Source organism: Channa argus, chromosome 22 (genome assembly GCF_033026475.1).
Source record: "Channa argus isolate prfri chromosome 22, Channa argus male v1.0, whole genome shotgun sequence".
NCBI classification, from domain to species: domain Eukaryota; kingdom Metazoa; phylum Chordata; class Actinopteri; order Anabantiformes; family Channidae; genus Channa; species Channa argus.
In genome coordinates this window covers 12,501,975-12,522,349 of record NC_090218.1, presented here as the reverse complement: position 1 = coordinate 12,522,349, position 20,375 = coordinate 12,501,975, and the positions used below count along the sequence as shown (strand labels likewise).

The following is a 20,375-nucleotide window of genomic DNA, read 5'->3' as shown; positions in this document are numbered from 1 at the left end:
TAAAGAAAAACCTTGTTGTGTTACCTAATGTTCTCATCAGTGTCGCAGACTGATGACTTCATTTGAATGTGTATCAGTTTTACTGGGATCATTTCAACCATCGAAATCCTGATCATGACTCTGATTCAGAGACAGCTCCTTCAAGCAGCAGAGGCTTTTCACCACAAATCATCTAACTGACCTGAGGCTACATAGACAAACACAGCAGGACTGATAGTGGTTGTATAGTGTCAGTAAAGTCACGTGTGTGTGTATAAGTGTTTTATATTTGAAGGTTTGACCTAAAAGAAAAGATGTGTCCCATAAACTCTTTAACTGTTGCTCGTAAAACCAAACTACCAACTTCCTCATTCTGTTTCTTATTACAGCAGGTTCTGTTTTAGTTGATGATGCTAAATGACTTTTTCTTGTTCTTAAAATTAAAATGTGTGAACTTAATTTCAGTTCTGTCCAGTTCCTGTAAGTAAATACTCAATACATTTCATTATTATAATCCTTCATATTACACATACTGCAGTACTAGCAGTAGTTCTTTCATTAGCAGTTATTAGTTTGGTGTTTAAAATCTTCATGAGCTTTGCTGTTATTTAAATGGTATTAATGCACCTAAGCCTTTTCTCATTTCTGCAGCAGTGATCTTGTTTCTCTTTGTTGTTGTTCTTTGGGTTTTACTAAAGAGTCTGATGGAAAATGTAAAAGTTTGATTGTAATGAACTGGTTAGTAAATAAAGATATAAACTGTAATAACTGTTACAAATTAGTAACAATTTTTAATGAAACTGAAATTGTGTGTTTGTGTGTGTGTGTGTGGTCCATTTATGTCATGTTGTATAAAAAAAAACAGCAAATCAATACAATTTAACTATATATATTTGCACTAAAAATATTTCTGTTTATGATAGATGCTGTAACAACACTAAAAGTTTAATCTTGACACAGTGTTTACTTCATACCTGCTTGTAAAATAAATAAAAACAGAAATAGGCATCTACAGATGGAACTGAGGAGCCAGCTTTGTACCACTCATGTAGCCTAAGAACACAGGAGCAGTGGCTTAAATGTAATAAATAAATAATAAATCAAATAGTTTCATGTTCTCACTGTCCACAAACAGGTCAAATAGAGTCTTTCAGTCTGAAGTCGCCTCATAACCCAGGTGGACAAAGACTTAGAGAAAGATGAAATCGCTGGATGACGAGTGTGAAGACAAGCTTGGAATCTTTGTCTCTACACTGAGCTGCTGACGTCCTCGTGCTGCTGCTCTGGTTGGTTCGACCTCCTGTCTGATGTCTGCTTAAGGCTCCAAACTCCTGCAGATAAACAAAGGTGAAATGACTGTAGTTGTCTTTTTCTTAGAGCTGCAATATTTGACATTTTCAGTATGTTGTGATTCTGTGATTTGCCCACATGATGAAATTACAGCTGTAAACATCAAAAAGCTGCATCCACAGTAAAATAAAGTACTGACTGTAGGCAGCTGCCACCAGCAGAAGAGCAGGGATGAAGACGATGAAAGACAGTCTCACTGTGTTTCCGATGAAGATCGGCAGGCTGTTATCCTCCACCTGCTGCTGCTTCTGCTGCTGCTGCTTCTGCTGCTGCTGCTGCTGCTGCTTCTGCTGCTGCTGCTGCTGCTGCTTCTGCTGCTGCTGCAGCTTCTGCTGCTGCTGCTGCTGCTGCTGCTGCTGCTGCACAGGTGACTGTCAACAAACACACATTTCGTTCATTTGTTGGGATGGAAACTTCCCCTCAGTGACATTTTTCATGGCTTTTAACTGATCAGGGAATAAATACCGTAAATTTAAACAACACCACTGCTTCTGCGGTTATGACATCATTTCCTATTTTAGACATCACATCTGTTGTGCTGTAACCTGAAAATACAGAGAGAACGACAGACGTAATGCAGTTTTTAAAGGTGGGGTGATGTGTCACTGTAATTAATTATGAAAATCTGTCTATTTATGTAACAGGCATCGATGCCATCGCAAGCAGGGCTCCCAGTTTACAGTGTCCCTTTGTGCTGAGGACAGAAATAATTGCCTAATGGGGAAATAATCTATAAATACATCAATAATTCGACAAAAAAATAATTGTTGGGTTGAGGCTATGCCGTTTTTTTCTGCTGGTTTGTTGCTTTTGTGAAATAATCCTTAACATTTGTCAGTACGTTGACTTCAAAAGCTTGTGACCTGCACAAAATTCTTAATTTATCTCTCGAAGATAAATATTTCTGTAATGAACAAGTCAAACGCACAAGGCTGCACTTTTTCTCTGTGGCTTAAGTCGATTTCAACTGAAGTTAATTGGTGAATCTAAAATTGCTCATAGATGTGAATATGACTGTGAATGGTTGTCTGTCTGTGTTTGTCTCTCTGTGGCCCTGAGATACTGTAGACTGGAGACCTGGAGTCCAGGCCTCCGTTTGATTCAGACGGGTAATAAAGCTTTGAAACAGCTGGATGTTTACTTTATATTAACCTTTTAAAACATTTCTTACCTTCTTCAATTGTTAAATCAAAGTGAAGTTTTTCATCATTAAACCACCCAGGAATGTCCACCCTGCACCCGTATCGTCCAGCATCTGTCTCTGTGAGGTTCAGTATCGTCAGAGAAACGTCTCCATCGTCCAGTCGTCCCAGTAGCTGATACCTGCTGGAAAAATTGGTTTCTTCTTTTCCTTTAAATGTTCCTGTGGCGATTAGTTGGTTGTTACAGCCTGAATATGATATTTCTCCTCGATTCCAACAAACTGACCGTTCACTGTAGTATTTGATGTCATATTTACAGGGCAGAGTGACACTGTGACCTGTCAAACCAACAACTGTGCTGCTGCCACATTCACTGACTGTGGAGACAGAAAAACAAGAGTTTGGTCAATTTGTTCAAATATAAAATCTAATTATGTTGTTATGTTTTACTATTAACCTGTTTGAATGTGTGTAGATATAGTTGTTATTGTTACATGGTTATTGTGTATTGTTCTTTCTCTCAGTTTGTCTGATGAATGACGTTACATTGAAGTCCATCAAAGAGTTTTAAGTTGACTCTTTAAAACCATGACACTGGTTCAAACGATACGTTTTCTCTCCTCTGAGACTTTAAACATGAAATAGTGACATGAGTCAGTGACAAAGAGTAAATAGCTGAGTACCTGTGAGCAGAGCGAGCAGCAGTACGATCCTCATGAGAAACACTGACAAAGTGTCATCACACAAACACAAACCACAGTAACATTTACAGCTTCCGAAGTCCTGTGAGTCACCACAGCTGTAAAAAACCCACAGAGGGAACAAAAAACATGACTCGCTGTGATGTGATGTTTGCTTTACAAAACTCTGAGGCACATTTGAAAGACAAATGAAGCAAATTGTGTTTAGTAAATAACACTTTCTGTACATTTCACTTTGAGAATGATGCAACCAGCCACAAATTAAATTCATATTATTTGTTTGCTGGAGATGTTTTAACAGATGTTTGGGATTTTCAAGTTAAGAGCATTTCCAGTTTTATTTCTGCAAACACTGGTTTTATTCAGATTTTACCATCATTGTGTGCTCAAATCTGACATGTGACTGATTAATAATTTTGATGCAGCTGATCAGTGATTCACTGGTTCTAGCAGAGTGAACATCTGGTGCCCTGTAACAAGGGCGAATAAATTGTTAATGATGTTCATGTCTGCGACATTAATTTGGTGCTGGAGTGAAGCCCAGTAAAATAGTAATGTAACGGATGGTTTTTAAAGCTCTGTCACGGCACCTACCTGCACCTTCCTGTCCTTTTCCTCTTCTCCTTTATTGTCAGTGTGTGTGTGTGTGAGTGTGTCTGAGACTAACAAATGCGGTCAACACTTGACTTCCTGTCCTCTGGTATCAGCAGCTTCCTGCATCTAAACCTCAGTCTTAAATACGACTGAGCTGCACTGAAAGACACACCTGCAGCATGGACGTCTGCTGGCTCACAGAGGTAAAATGATAGTGTGTGTGCTTTTAATCAATGGACAAAGAGACTGACAAGTGATGAACAAAGCAGCAAACAATGAAAGTTTTGTCGTCTCTAATGTCCGTAACACACGTGGCCAGATTAAGCCATGTGACTCCCCACAAGAGGTCGCTCCCTCCAAAAGCAGAATTAAAAAAAAATAAGAAACTGTTTCCGCCCGGTTTCGAACCGGGGACCTTTCGCGTGTGAGGCGAACGTGATAACCACTACACTACGGAAACAGATAAGTACATAAGTTAGAGATTGACCCTATATTTATGACCACACAGAAAAACGAACGTGGAAAATGTCTCATCACGCCCGGTTAGTTTAATTGAACTGGAAACAGTTTAGTAGCTTTAAAATGTCACAGTAACAGAACCGATGTATGACCTGTTTTTCATTGTCTTTACCAGTTCAATAATCAAAGTTTCCGTAGTGCGGGTCCGAACACTTTCCCAACCATGTCCGAACACTTCCGAACATGGTCCGAACACAGATGGTAACACTCCGAACAAACGGGGCAAAAGAGCCAATCACGTCCTAACAGAACCTCGGCCGTTGATTGGACGTTTCTTCTCGGTGGGAGGGTCGTAGAGCTCATGACGGCCAAGCTTCGAGAAGTTGCCGTTCGAAATCAAAACTTGATCATGAATTCTGGCGCTGGAGGGAAGTTACAGGTAAAGTTTGTCAAACATTGAATGACGTAAAGAGAAAGTTTTAACTTTTTTATTACATTGAGTAAAGTGAGTAAACCTCGGTAGTGTAGGTGTCATATCGTTGGTTAACGTGCAGTTCACTAGTTACGTTTCTGTTACATATTTTCTGTATGAGTGGAGATGAAATTGTGGTTCGAGTATTTGTTGGGTTTCATTGTTAAAGCAGCGCTCGCTTCTAAATGCACTATATTGCCTCTAACATTACAATGCTAAAGGCCATGGGGTGAATTGTGGGATATCTTGGCAACATCACAGTGAAATTTACCTCTCTGACATAAATTCTACTTTTACAAGGTTATACTACTGGAGATTGTGTTAAGAGGTGGTTTTTGGGGGTCACAGAGCTTCAGTATGTTAAATATCCTGTGTTACAAGTGACAACAGTGATTTGTTTGTCTGTACTAACAATTTCTTTCTTTCTGCAGCTGTGACTAAAACAGGGAAGTCCAACTCCTACTGGATGGACATCTGAGTACCATTTCACTACTGACAAAAAACCTGGTAGCAGGAAATGGAAAGACGCCCTGGAGCGATTGATGCTTGTCCACTGCAGAGCCACAAGATGGTGGACGTTCTTGGCAGACAGATACCCATTTTTATGTATGCACATTTCTGCATAAAACTCATAAAACTCAAATTACAAATAGTTTGACCCCTATGGACTTACTACTTCTTCCCCTGCCCTCAGTCAGCAGAACAAGTAAGGACGGAGGCAGCTGCTCAAGGGAGGCAGGGACATCACAGGTAAAACACAGCTTTCATGGAGGCAGGGACATCACAGGTAGCACAGGGGTTGGAATATTCAATGTGTAGTAAGGTTGTGGATGGAGAAAGATTCTCAGAGACCTTTCTGACAACCAGGCTGAGGAGAGATGTGATACCTGTGGGGCCAAGGTTAAGGCCACTATAGGGCTGCTGCAGCACATTGAGACTCAACATTATGGGGCCTGATTGGCTTCACCATCTCCTACTGTCACTCAATATATAGACAGGTTTTAAATTGTTAATGTATATAGTCTTTAGTTGTTGTGTTTCCACCCTCTCTTTAAAAAATGATTTAAAAAAATGACTCTTATGGTGTAATAGCAACACATCCATCCTTTGGGTGGAAGACTCCAGGTGCAAATCCTGGCAATAGTATGTTATGTGCACAATCAGTATTTCATTTACTACGTTTCATAAACCAGTTTTCATTAAGATATTTGTAATATCATTTGTTTTATGGATTTTATATTGAATTTTTCTCCTTTTCTTTCTCTTTCTTTCTCCTGGTAAGACCTGTGCGTTTTTTTACTTATTACTACATTTCTTTACTTATTGTTTCCATTGTTTAGTCCTCAATAAGTCATGTTTAGTCCTCCATAGAGAAATTCCTAAAACGCCAAAAGAAGCCTCCCCGTCGGGGAATCGAACCCCGGTCTCCCGCGTGACAGGCGGGGATACTTACCACTATACTAACGAGGAATGACTGACACAATGTCTCCCTCCTATGGTTTAAAAGGGTCATTCCAGAATTAGAGGCCAATTTAAGCATCAACATTTTTGAAAAACTGACTTCTTTTATTAATTAACATTGAATAGGTATTAAACCACCAAACAATAATTTTACACTTTTTATGAGATGTTTGTGTAATCTCCTTAGTGCAACCCTGTGAAAAAAACTCAGGAATCTTAAAAAAAAAGGTACATTTTAAAACATTTTGTAATAAATCCTTTACCATTAAAGAAAGAAAGTCTCATTGACATCGAAAACTAATTTAACTTCAAATAAGTCTTGACTCACATGAATTAAGCAACGTCTTCTGTTTGTTTGTTTTTTCTGTTTGTTTATTTTGGTTATTTATGTGACATTCGTTCTGTTTGGCGTCTTGTTTTCGTAAGTTAACTTCCATAGTGTTCTGACAAGTGGATAGTTTGTGTTAGTCTTTTACCTGTCGTGAGTCTGTTTCTTTGTACCAATGTCTGTTTGTCATTAAGTTCTTATCAACTTTTTGTTAGTTGCGTCCCTCCGTCTCCTCACTTGAGTCCACACTCGCCCTAATTGTGATTGTCACATTTTAAAACAGATAAAATAATAATAATCACTGAACCAAAGTCAAGGTCTCAAACTACATTAAAAACAACATCCTGTTTTTGGGACCCTGCAACTCATATTATTTTTTTTTCCAGACACGGATGTCGGATGTATGTGCATCACTTAATGCTGGGTGTTATCTGATTAATTTAGGCCGCTAAACAACAACCACAGTGCCCGCAGCCCAAGAATGAACCGAAGCTTTTGACTGTTTAGTTTCATGAGCCAAGGACACTGAATCCCGCATGAAACACTTACTCATCGTTTAACTTCCACGGGTGCGACCACACCTGGTGGGGCGGGATTCGAACACGCTGCCTTCTGCATCCCAACCTACTTTCTTTCTACACAAATATAAGATTCAGGTAACATTAATATGGCGGTGTTTCTGCTTTTTTAATCAAATTCTTTAGTCAAATAGAAGTAAATGTTCTTAATGTTGCACTAAGTGCCAGTACTGCAGGAAGAAATTTAACACAAACAAGTCTAGTCCAGATTTGTTCCACACAAAGATTCTGTAGAAATGTAAAATGTTCAGATCTTGTAAATTTATGTTATGTACAGAACCAAGAAGAGAGCCACTCTGGTTTCTGACTATTACCAGTCCATGACTTCACTAACTGACCTTTTATAGTTTGCAACACACAAAAAAAGCAAATGCTGTTCACATCACAGAAATAAAAACAGGAAAAAAGTTTTTGTTGTTGTCTGAACTGCAAACAAACTTTTAAAAGTAAAAAATCTGACAAAAAAACATGAATCTTGATGAGAATGGACCTGGGAGAGGACTTTGTGAGGTGCAGGTCCAACACCCTCCAGTTGATAACACTTCTATATAATATTACAGACACAAAACTTGGACTCATGGATGAAGACTGCCCACAAACAGAAGGTCAAATAGAGTCTTTCAGCCTTGAAGTCCTGTAGGAGGCTGGACCGCCTCATAACCCAGCCCAACAAAAACTGAGAGAAATGTCTTTGTCTCTACACTGAGCTGCTGACGTCCTCGTGCTGCTGCTCTGACTGGTCCGGCCTCCTGTCTGATGTCTGCTTACGGCTCCAAACTCCTGCGGATAAATAAAGGTGAAATGACTGTAGTTGTCTTTTCTTAGAGCTGCAATATTTAACATTTTCAGTATGTTGTGATTCTGTGATTTGCCCACATGATGAAATTACAGCTGTAAACATCAAAAAGCTGCATCCACAGTAAAATAAAGTACTGACTGTAGGCAGCCACCAGCAGAAGAGCAGGGATGAAGACGATGAAAGACAGTCTCACTGTGTTTCCGATGAAGATCGGCAGGCTGTTATCCTCCACCTGCTGCTGCTGCACAGGTGACTGTCAACACACATTTCATTCATTAGTTGGGATGGAAACTTCACCTTAGTGACATTTAAATGGCTTTTACATACTTTAAATTTGATTTTACTAATGTAAAACCAGCTTTTAATTCATTTAAATAATTTATACTTTATATTTTTCACCTTTAAATATAAACGAGACTCTTTTACACAAACATGTTTCAGATGATGTTTCAGATTCAGCTAATAGAAGATAACACAGCTGGAAAAACACAGCTGTACTAATATAAAATATGTCTTTCGATTCTCATAACTACATTATAGTCTGTTAGAAACAACTTATTACATGTTTACATACTGATTATACAGAATCATTGGGGACTGTGACCATTTTCTTCCTGTTAGGTTAAAATGACTTATAACATTTAAAACAAACAAAACTCGTCCTCGTTACCTGAACCAGCGCCACCACTGGTCCAGTGGCGTTGACGTCACTTCCTCTCCCCTGTGCCTCATCTCTTGTCCTGTAACCTGAAATTTCAGAGAGAAAAATAGACAAAATAACAGAAATGGCCCCCAGATCTAAAAAGAGACGCTCAGTTTTAATGCAGGCCATGTTTTAGTTTCAGTCCTGTACGTACTCTCTGTAGGCTGCGGTGTGTTCAGGTTCCCCGTGTCCTGGTTGTTTACGAGCTCTGTGGACTCTTCTGATGAAGACTCAGACGAGGAAGAGTGAGCTTTAGCACAACAAACAAAAGATAAAGAATCAAACACTCAAAGTGTATCAGCTGTGCTCTGCAGTAACACACTGTACAGTATCTGTTTTCCAGCCCTGGACACAACTGGAGTTTTTCTGGTGAACATGTGAATTTGTGAACGTACGGTTGATGATGATGAGGTGAACGCTGGATGTCTGGTCGTTGAACAGACCCGGCAGCTGAACTCTGCAGTGATAGAAACCAGTGTCTGAAAGTCTAGCGTTCAAGATGTACAGAGAGAACGCGGAGGACACAGAGTACCTGCAGAGGAGACATGTCCATTATTGTGACGGCACCTCATTGTCTTTTTGTTATTGACAAGAAATCTGAAAGAAAGTGGTCATATAGTAGGTTGAATATAGTAAATAGAATATAGTCATAAAACGTCATTAAAATCAAGTTTACAATCAAGAACACATAAAACTTGCAACTTGATCTGGTCCAGTTATAGCAGACAGACGCTTGTGTTCTGTGTTATCAGCTACAAATAAAAAAATAAGTTCACAGGCATCTGCTCCATAAAGCAGATTTTACTTTGAAAAATCTGCATTAAAACTAGATGTTTTATCATGAGGAGCTTTAACTTCTAGATCGAATGACAAGAACCATTAGTCAGGAATGTGAATTCTCCCCTGATGGACTGATGTTATTTTATTTTCCATTGTCTTTGTCTTCGAACCAACGCAAGAGCTAAACAAAGTAAAGGCAGCAAAACTATAAGTATGTAAACTATAACTATAAATGAGACTCATAACGGGCCGTAAATGCGTCATGTAGCAGATTCACTTTAAACTTACATGAGGACAAACTTAATCAAGACAGAAGTTTGAATATCTTACAAAATTATACAAATCATAAAACCAACTTTGTTATCACTTTCAACTGGATCTAAACTCACAAAATACTCTCCTAAGTGTCTTTTGTCTCCGTATTTCACCTTTACCGTTTTTGCCATGTCCCTTCAAAGTAAGACACTTCCGTTTTAGAGGAAGTTATAAAAATAAAAGCCACAAAACAAATCACATAAAGGTTTGAACTTGACACATTTAATTGCTTTTATAAAAACATTCATCTGTATGTACGTGTTTTGTAATATGTTTGTCTGTAAATAAAAAAGGAAAAAAAATGCAAAATTTCCAAATAAAGTGTAGAAGTCATTTATTGGTAATGTAATAATGTAATTTTCGCTAGTATTTCAATTCAAATCGTATTTTTTGGAAAAACCTCATCTTTATTGTTTCATTTCAAATTCCCTGCAGCTCTCTGCAGACCTGAATCTTTCCCTGAGGAACGCCGTCATTCAAAACAAAGGAAAAACTGTTCAAGGTAGGACACATTTATGATTTATGAAGAACGTGGTCGCGTGACACCTGTACCTGTACGACCTCCGGTAAAACACCTGGTCTGTGGCGGCGTTGATCACAGCGTTGTGGCAGGTGAACAGCGATGGCTCCCCTCTTCCCCAGCACACCTCCACTCCTGTGTGGCTGTCCGTCTCCAAGCGGCACGGCAGCGTCACCCTCCGCCCGGCTGTGCCCACCACTGTCTCCGTGGTGACCGCGGAGCGAGCTGTTGCTGATATAAACACCCAAAACTTTAGGAAAACATATTCAGCTGCAGACAAAGTTTCTAAAACATCCACCGGACGCCACGTGTGTTACACGTGTGAAGTGAATGAGAAAATACCAAACTTCTCTCCACAATAAAAAAAAACATCCGTCAGTCTCTGAGCTTTGTCCATCGCATCAAATTAGATTTGATTAGAATATTTTTATTACCTGCTCCGGTTTTCGGACCACGCTTTGTCAAATCATGTGACATGTGTGTAAATGTACAACATAGTCTCCACCTTAAGTTAGTTATGAATATCAACTTTACAAAAAAAGTCCTGAGGACAAGAGGTCAGCTGATGTCAGCCTGACGTCACCGACAGGTTGGGACTCACCTGTGAGAACACAGACTGAGGTGAAGGCTTGAACAAGGAGCGGCAGCATGTTGTGGACGTCTCCAGCAGACTGGTCGACAAAGACAGAGTCAGACAAAAGACTCACTGATGTTACTTCCTTTTTCCATTGTCCTGATTATTTATAGACACGTTGCTGTTAGGAAATTCGTCTGAAGTCATAAAATCCAGCTGAGTCCTTAACACAAAGGTCAGCTGCAGCTCTAAGAAGGGAACAGAAACAGAAATGTGTGTTATGTGTTTCAAACAGTGACAGTTTACTGACATCAGATTCTCTAAATGTACCAGATTCCTCTCTGTTGTCCAGCAGCAGCTTCAGTAGCTTTTCATATAAACTTTGCATCATTCATGATCCACCCGCTCTGATTGGCTACAGGTGTGGCCTCCACTAATCCTCTTCACATTTTTCACATTCATATTTTGTCATTTTAAAGAGGTTTTAATCCACGTGAACATAGACAAGCTGAGGTTCAGCGTCTTGGCCAAAAGAGAATCCAAACAACCACAAAGACAAACTGACCACAGAGACAGCGACACACTTGATTGTTTTACTCATTAGTATTTTTGATTTTTTTTAAAAATGTGTATAGATTTTTCACACTGCATATAATGGCCTCACATTTGCACATTATGTTGCTGTAACAATGGAAAGTTCTGTGAACTTAATTTATTTTAGTCAGTGTTACAGTAAAAAATCTCACGTTCGTGTGTCTGTTACCTGTAAACCTGCTGGTTGTGAGATCAAAGCCTCCTTCAAACTCCTAAAAACTTCACTCATTTTAAATAACAAACCTGCTTTCAATGCAAACACAAAGAAACAAAAAATTACCTTAGAGTCACTTTCAGTCCTTTGCACGTGTGTGTTCAGGGGCCAATTGATATTAATTCATAATAGAATATCAGATTTATTTGTTTCAATTTATGTATTATTTCCAAGACCTCGGACATTTTCCAGCTGATTCTTTGAACCTGTGCTGCACCTGTCATCCACTAGAGGGCAGCATCACTCAGAGTCAGAACAGTGTGTCCAGCTAACGTCCAACTCGTCTCCTCACATCTTCTCCTTCTCCTCTGTCCTTGTCTCTTCTCGTCTCTTTGTCAGGAAACGTATGCTGACAGTGAAAACATCGGGGAGTCAAAGGTCAGACGTTTCATTCTCATATGATTTTGTGCCACATTCCTCACTAATCACATTCCTCCTGCTGCTGGAAACATAAATACAATATATAATTATACCCTAATAAGATAATTAACATCATATGAGCTTCCATCAGTAGAAATATCTCATCAAACATATACAAATATTAGATTCCAGTTAAGGGAGCAGCTCAGCATTTAAAATAAACTGAAGAGAACACTGGAGTCTAATCCAGAGCTGCACTAACACAGTTTTATTTTCTAACAATTTAAAAATGAAATCTATACTAATAAAAACTGCATTGCCTCTGTTCACGTTCATGTATTTATACATCTGTAGTGAAACGTGTTGAGTCTACTGCTCCACAGTTAAACTGTCCAACAAAAACACGAGGACACGAAACAACCTGAAGACATGTCACCTCCTGACTCATCGTCTCCTCTTCATCTTGTTAGTCACCAGGTTGATGACACCAAGGGGCCTGTAAATTATTGATGACATCAAAGCCGTTGTTACATCACAGACCTCAGAGTTAGACAGCAACAAACGAGTTCGACTCTGAAATCAGTACAGTTCTTGATGATTGTATGTATGTGTTGTGTGTGTGTGTGTGTGTGTGTGTGTGGACAAACTTCAAACTACAAATCTTTAAACCACTGTGAGGACAGTTTAAAGTTTAAGTTAGGAGTTGTAGTTCTGATTGATTTTTAGGTTGGTGTGTGTGTGTGTGTGTGTATGTGTGTGTAGGGGGGGGTGTTACAGAATCATAAATCATTGTTAACAAGTGTCCTCGCAAACACACCTCTAATGTGTGTGTGTCCTGTTTCATGAAACAAATCAAAGCTCCAACTCTGAATACTAAGCAGCACTCAGCTGTAATTTGTGTTGCTGAACATCTTGTGTCTGTGACAATAACAAAAACATCATCCAGGACAACAAAGTGGCTGCTGGGAGGAAAATGAGTCGGGGGGTGGAGGTCAGAGTCTCCTGCAGACTGACGTCTTTCCCGTTAACCTCCCAGAGACGAACAGAGATCGAGACGTCGCGACCCTCCGACTCCCTGAAGTTTCAAACGGACTCGTTGGCACAAATTATGTCATTTTCATTGGCTGTTGCCACGGCGACAGCCTGATGCATCTCCACCTCTGTGATCCCAACAGGATGCAGTGTGTGATTGCACAACATCAGGGCCTGAATTCATCAAGTGTCTAATGTTTGGTCCTATTTTTGGACTTTGAAGGTAACAAGCATTTTGTGGTGTTTTTAGGGTTTGATGTTAGTCCTGTGGTTTGAGCTGCAGGAGATGGAATTATTTTCCCCGGGAAACACCAGGTGCAGAACGTACCTCCCATAGTGATTTCTCTTTTCACGCAATGACAAAAAAATGACAACAACCTCCTCACAATGTGATTTAAAGCCTGAGGATGCAGCAAAGTAGGTGGAGCAGCTCTTTTGGGAAAAACATCTACATCACAAACGTGGAACAAAGACACAAGCTGTTCTGCTTTTATTTCATCGTGTTTGAAGACAAACAGACGAGGCCAAGACACACGAGTTTTAGCATTTCAGGACTAAATCTGTTAATTCCATTTGTTCTGAACCTACGTAACGGACTTTTAAACCCAACTAGCTGCATTTGTTTGCTAAAAAATCACTGCAACTGCAAATATGCTTTTTGTGAAAAATATTTTCTCCTATCAACAACATGTTGATCATTTACACCAGTGACAAGTTGCAAATATGTTGATACCAAACACGTGAATAACATTTTTCCAGACGACACATTTCTTACTCAGTCTTGCAGCACAGAATCCAGTTTGTGACACTAAACTGTCAACCTGTTCTCATCCCACAGCGTCAGATAAGCATGTTTGAAAAGGTCTTAAATTGTGGGGGATTTTTTTACGTCCTTTGGAGGCACTTTGGTTCCAGTGGGACCCTCCAGACCGTCACCATTTGTCCCCACTGGGAGGACTTTCTGTGCACACAAATACCAGGTTAGTGTTAGGTACTAAAACGTCACAGTACGGTTACAGGAAAAATGATATAAAAGCTAAACACTAACAGAAAAGCGGCACCTTAAGCATCTGCATGTAAAACAAAGGACCGAACAAAGCAACACATTTTGAAACCTGAATGAGAACTTTAACTGTAACCGCGACGCTTTGTTCCCTAAACTCAACCACCTCCTTCATTCACTTCATTTGTTGCATGGAAACAAAGTCCACGCACAACTTCAGGGAGACTGAGTTGGAAGCAGCACTAGTCCTGCTCAGATCTGCTCTGGAAAGACCCAACTTATGCTTCCACCCACTCCCCATGTGTGAAGTCAGTTGATGGCGATAAACCTTTTGTGGAGCTGATTCTCCCGTTGGTGCAGAGAAGAGGACGGACAAAACGGAGCGACATTTCTGAGGAAGATTTCGGCCTCGTCATCTCTTTTCCGACATGTTTCATGTACATGTGCAAAAGTAAAACACAGAAACACAATTTCTTTGATGAGTTATTTTTGAGTGTGATGCCTGAGATTGATAAAGATAAACTAAGTCTGGCTGCTTTTAGCTTGGGAGGGTGTTTGTCCTGTTAAATCCTCGTAAATGATCACGTTTGGTTGGTGGCCGACCAAAACACCCCCCACGTGGGGGCTGGACTTATGGCCTCAAACCATAAGAAAAACGCTTTGTTACTAAAACGACAGACAGCTGTGGACCCAGTGTTTGGTCGCTCCCTCATCTCTGGGGGCACAAACAAAAAGCCCACCACAGGTTTTTAAAGCTCCTTCAGTGAGAATGGAAATGTTAATGACTGAGGCAGAGAGGCCATGTTTGATGTGAGCGGCGTAAATCTCACTGGGCATCGACAACACTCCGAGCAGCTCGAGTGTCATCGAGCGTTTCCGCCTCACATTAGCCTCCTGTTTATTATCCACACACTTACCAGCTTCAGCTCAATTATTTGGAAGCACTCAGTGTTAATGAGCGAGCGCTGCTGGCCGCCCTCCGTCCACATTACAATAATATAATTATCATCAGCGCAGACCCTGAGTCATCGACTGGTGTTAGGTGGATGCTAATGTGAGCTGGAGTGGCTGAGACACGGAGGATTATTGAATGGACCAGGAGGAGGAGACACATGCAGAAACAGTTATCAGAGCTGCAGTTTCTATGGCAACAGGCATGAAGTGCTGCACGTGGAGACGGATTCATTATTGCTGGATAAAATGGATTTTATAAGTCCTCATTGAGTTAATCTTTCAGGGGCCCCGGGGCTGAAATGAGTTCCAAAGCCCCTTTAGACCCCCCCAACGTCCTCCGTCTGTCTGTATAACTACCCCTGTTTATTTATGTGACCAGTTTGTGTCTCTTCAGTGATGTTACACTGACTTTCTGTCTGTGTTACAGTCCCTTCAAAACTATTTGGACAGGAAGACATCTTCTATTGTTATTACTGTTACTGATATGAGATAAAAGGTCAGAGTTTCAGCGTTTATTTGATGCTATTTACACCACGATCAGCTAAGCGACATTCATTAATCAATCCATCAATAAATCTTTATCATTTCCTGGAAGAGGAAATTGGCTTTTGAGACAGGTGAACGACAAGAACATCAACAAAAACATCAGCACACAAGGTCCAGGATACCAACAGCCGCCAAAGGCCTCGGATTCATATAGAAGAGAAGTTAAGAAAAGTTATAGTTTAACAGTCATACAGCTACTAAAGCCATGAACGATCTAATCTGTCTGGATCTTGCAGCAGGAACAGATGACTGGACGGAATAACCTCAGCCACAGAGCACAGCTTGGCTTACACCAGTGGTTTTACTCGACCAGATTATTTTTTTACTAGACCACACAACAATATGATCCTAATTCAGATGTCACACAGTATGACATGTAGTGATACTCTGGGTTCGGCTGTCGGTGCAGATTCCAGAGTAGAAATAAAGAGAAAAAGGTAAATGAGAACCAAGTACAATAAAGTACAGTGTAAGAAAAATTAAACAGAATATAATATAGTGTATATGATGAAACATAAACCATATATTATATAATTTACATAACATTACACTGTAACACTATAACATAATATATATGATACAACATATATAAATCTGTATATGTAAAGACTTAAAAGGTAATGAAATAATATACGGAGCAGAGGTACAAGGTTTGCTGTCACTTCAAAACAGTTCAATCTTCTAAGAAAATATAGGCACTGTTGTACTTTCCTGTGAACCAAGTCAGCAAGTTATTCAGATTTAAGTTTACTATCACTAACAATCCCAAAACATATGTAACTGTCCAGCAGACAGGTGGAAGGAGAACATTTCCTAAAGTCAACAATCATGAATTAGATGGAGAATAGATTCTTGGCACCGTGATACAAAATCACAGCATCTTCAGCAGATTTTTTCGACACGCTAATATTTGGACTTTTTTGGCTTTTAGACTTTTATTAGTGGACAAACTATAAAAGGGAGGTGACAGACAGCAACATGAGGACAAACAAAGAGCTGTTTATGGGAGAAAATCAGCCATTTTGAATCATAGAGGTCAATTGCTGGACATAAACAAATGAGAAGAAATGACTGGTGAACTGAGTGACGTCCACATAACATCAGCAGGGGAAGACATGTTTATTTCAGGGTTTTCAGTGAGGACATTGTGTTGGCTGACAACAGTTTTTGGACAGTAACACTCACACAACATGAGCAGAGACACTTCAGTGTCTGTGAGGGGATTATTAGAATATGATTCATTTACAAAATGGCTAAAAATGAAGTTTTTAGTAACTTACAGTTTAAAACAATTGTAAATGTTATTTTCAGTTGAATGTTTTTATTTATACTGATTTGTTGTTCAGTTTCTTTAATTTTCTTTTTGCCTCTATTTTTAACTTTATGCCGCGTTTGTCCACGAAAGAATATTCTTACGATCCAGACAGAGGCACAGGACAGTTTGTTCATGACTGACGCCACAATGAACCCGTAACTGTCTGGTTACACTGATTATTTAATGCTTCACGCTGTGTCTCTGCTCTGATGTGCAGCGCTGCTCAGTATTCATGTATTCACTTATCAGATTTTATGTTATTTCCCTGTGAGCACTCAGAGCAGCCGAGGACACCAGACAGCTGAATCCTTTCACAAGAAAAGACGCCGCAACTGGGGATTAAACACCGAAGTCTGAAGTCGTCTCCGTTCACACCGAAACTAAACCCACTCATCCAAATGTTTTGTCTGGAAATGTGTTTTCGTGTAATCCGCGCTTCTCGTTTCCGCAATAGGCTCCTTAATGTGCTAACATGTAAACATTCAAGTGGCCTTCAAGGACTTTAAAGCTCCATCAAAGCCGGATTCAAAGGACGTGACGTTACTGTGACACAGATTTTACACCGGTCAGTGCTCATTTTATATCTGAGCCAGAACTATAACTACCATAAAACCAGTGTCTGACATGATCAGATAGTTCTTACAAGCAGCATCAAGAGATTTCAATGCAGTTTTTTTTTTTTTTATTTCAACTCAACAAATAACCAAACAATAAAAAAACTAATGATTATTATTTTCTGTCTGAGGACAATAATCTGAAACCTGAGGGAGAAACTGAAAAACTCAGAAGCTGAAAACTGACATAAACCACAGGTTTGGTGGTCAGTGGAGGCAGCGGACCAAAGGACAGAAGGAGACACTGCAGCTGTCCTGCATCCTGCTCACAGGTGATTTTAAGATTCACAGATCTACATCACTGCATTAGCAACACACACAGACACACACACACACACACACACACACACACACACACACACGCACACAATTCTGCATGTCTCAGGTTTGTTTCATCAAACTGCTTCAATAACATCACTTGTTTAAGTGAACAGTACGAGAAAAAAATCAAACTAAATGCAGCAGAGACACCAGGACACAACTCACATTATCCTGGTTTTACCTTCAAACTTTGCCCTAAATCCTGTTTCAGTTTTTGTTTAAGAGCTGATTAATTTTTAATAAATAAATAAAGAAAAATGTTCTCAGGTTTTCTCGACCACCTGGTGACATTCACATAACTCCATTATGTTTAATCATGGGAAGATGATGAGAATTTGAAACGTCATCACTTGGTTCGGGTTTTTCGTGGACTTGCTCCTTTTCTCTGATGAAAGCAGATTCCTCAGTGGTTTTCTGCAGCTACATACAATAAGTGAGAAGAGATGAGAATGGAGCTTTGTGCCAGGATACGTCCCATTTCCCTTATTTGATCTTTCCTTCATGGTGAAGGTCGTCCCATAGCTCTGAAAGTCATCAAACTCACTGCTCAGACACTAAAGTACTTGCCTAAAATCATTTCCACTACAAGATGATGCAGCATTTTTCACATGTTTTTAATAGAAATATGCTCCTGATGTTGAGAGGTGCTGCGACACAGACGCACAGAAATGTTCACATCTAAAAGTGTTTTTGAGTGAAGTTCACCCCACTGACCAATCAGAGAAGAGAAACAATTTCTGCTTCATTAGTCACTTTGTTAGCTTCTTCTTTATTGTGGTTTATAGAATTTGAGTGGACATTTAAACGTCACAGCTGTTCTACTAACCATTAATTACCCTGACTGTCGGTTGCTAGCTGAATCAAACTAAGCCGAAAAGACAGAATTATTACAACATCACACAAGAGGTTGTGCCGTCGTACTGAAAATCAGCAGGACTGTGAGAACTTTGAACCTCATCACAGCTGTGCCACTGATAACTACGACTATCTGCTGTGCTGAGCGTAGTGGTGTGATGAGTGAAGCACAGCTATTTTAGAGCCGGGACAGGAGGACGGATTTCACGGTCTCACGATGGCACAAGCTTAAGTTGCACAACGGGGTTCAGGAGGTAGAGCAGTTGTCCAACAATCACAGGGTTGTTGATTTGATTCCTGACTCCTGTCACATGTTAAAGTGTCTTTGAGCAAGAAACTGAACCTCTACACACACAGTGGTGGACTCGAGACGTTTAACAGATGAAGACAGATATTAAAGTGCTTTAGTGTTTGGCTGTGAATGTTTCCAAATAGGAAAAAGCAGCACGATGAACCACAGACACACACACATTTCCATCGAGTGTCTCAGTCCCACAGTTGGTTTGAATCGGCTGCTGTAATCCTCCGTGGCTGCCGTCCATCACTTAATGTCAAATCACAGCCTCAATGGTTTTCTCAGATTCTCCGGAGACAAACCACAAACGTCTCCTTCAGCCTGTCGGTTTCTTCTCTGCCGCTCATCACTGAGATTGTTGCTCAGCAGTTTGTGAAACCAGAAACTGAAGCTGAGACTTTGTGTAGACGAACAAATACTGCTGAAACATTTTACAACATTTGGTTCCTGAATTAAGGTCTTATCGTTTTCTTTTTCCTGACGTAAACTGCCTGAGTTAGGAAATATACAAGAACCTCAGAAGCCCTCAGGAGACACTTAGGGTTCATTGTGTTGCCTAAAGACACTGGACAAACCTTATGTTGGCAGTAACCCACTGCTCACAGCAGCTCCACAGTGAAGTCCTCTGATTCTCTGCATTAAGTTTAGCGACTTCATTAACGTTTAAAGCTAAATGTCTTTCTGCTGAGTGTGAGTCTGTGATCCAGGTTGTGCATTTCTAGTTTTACAGGCTGGAGTTTATCTACACACCTTAGGGTGTTAATTAGCACAGGAAATCCTGCAGGACAAAAATCTGTTTCTTTCTCTGCTCTCAAAATGCACCATGTGCAACATTAAATCACAGATGTTTGCAGAGCTGCTTGCAGGTCACGTTAAACAGTGGGATTAAATCTACAACGTACTGATTTATGAACTGACACTGATGTACAGAGGTGCAGAACAAAGAAGTTGTAGTTGTGGCCGTAACTTCTATAGAACAGTTTTTTCTTGGCCAGATTCACTTTACTGAATGAACCGTCTCACTGTGGATCCCTGCAGGTTTCCAGTGCATCTACTGTTTATTCTCCTTTATCTGGTTCACTTTTGTATTTCTGTCCCCCACTTGAGATGTTTTCCACTGAACTTTTCCTGCTTTTTTGTCCATTTTTCCTGTCTTAGTTTAGCTTTTGGTCTCCCGAGGACTGAGAACACTGTCCTGTCTCCATGTTGTTGTTGCCCTTTAAGGTCATTAGGCTGAGGTTTCCTACAACACAGTGGTCTGGAGCTGAAACAGTTTCCTATTTCTTCAATTCAGTCAACGGATTCTATCATTTTATTCTGTAATATCCTTAACAGTTTTCAGTTCAATTGTATAAAGTTATATGTTAGTTTATATTTGATGGCTCTGACAAAGGCTCTTTTTTTTGTGTGTGTGTAACAAATAATACTATTTGATAGACAGCAACTTCCCAACTTTATATGAACACTCAGATGACCTACAGTGATTCGCCTTTTTCCATCAAAGCTGTAAAACTGAC

At 39.9% G+C, this 20,375-nt stretch overlaps 2 protein-coding genes, 1 long non-coding RNA gene and 2 other non-coding genes across 6 annotated transcripts; 1 reads left to right on the top strand and 4 right to left on the bottom strand.

Moving 5' to 3' along the window:
- Positions 1–752: 752 nt before the first annotated feature.
- LOC137108058 (uncharacterized) lies at positions 753–4,007 on the bottom strand. 2 transcript variants are annotated; one of them, XM_067492335.1, is made up of 6 exons: positions 3,767–4,007; positions 3,155–3,270; positions 2,501–2,848; positions 1,795–1,874; positions 1,469–1,700; positions 753–1,310 (listed from the first exon to the last, which is right to left on the bottom strand). In XM_067492335.1, the coding sequence occupies exons 2-6, from the start codon at positions 3,186–3,188 to the stop codon at positions 1,228–1,230; spliced, it is 777 nt and encodes a 258-aa protein (XP_067348436.1). In that variant the 5' UTR covers positions 3,189–3,270; positions 3,767–4,007; the 3' UTR covers positions 753–1,227. The 2 variants fall into 2 exon arrangements, with proteins under 2 accessions (XP_067348436.1, XP_067348435.1); XM_067492334.1 differs by having other exon boundaries at positions 1,527–1,700; positions 3,767–4,006.
- Positions 4,008–4,153: 146 nt separating this feature from the next.
- On the bottom strand, positions 4,154–4,226 carry trnav-cac (transfer RNA valine (anticodon CAC)). Its single transcript has one exon. It is a non-coding gene; the product is annotated as a tRNA-Val (tRNA).
- Positions 4,227–4,269: 43 nt separating this feature from the next.
- On the top strand, positions 4,270–7,761 carry LOC137108060 (uncharacterized). The gene is made up of 5 exons (XR_010912141.1): positions 4,270–4,664; positions 5,129–5,303; positions 5,392–5,447; positions 6,931–7,142; positions 7,625–7,761. It is a non-coding gene; the product is annotated as an uncharacterized lncRNA (long non-coding RNA).
- Positions 6,096–6,167, bottom strand: trnad-guc (transfer RNA aspartic acid (anticodon GUC)). Its single transcript has one exon. It is a non-coding gene; the product is annotated as a tRNA-Asp (tRNA).
- On the bottom strand, positions 6,259–10,936 carry LOC137108059 (T-cell immunoglobulin and mucin domain-containing protein 4-like). Its single transcript, XM_067492336.1, has 7 exons — positions 10,783–10,936; positions 10,214–10,412; positions 8,962–9,098; positions 8,721–8,816; positions 8,534–8,610; positions 8,002–8,116; positions 6,259–7,844 (listed from the first exon to the last, which is right to left on the bottom strand). Exons 1-7 carry the CDS (start codon positions 10,829–10,831, stop codon positions 7,762–7,764), a joined length of 756 nt encoding a protein of 251 aa, XP_067348437.1. The 5' UTR covers positions 10,832–10,936; the 3' UTR covers positions 6,259–7,761.
- Positions 10,937–20,375: the final 9,439 nt, after the last annotated feature.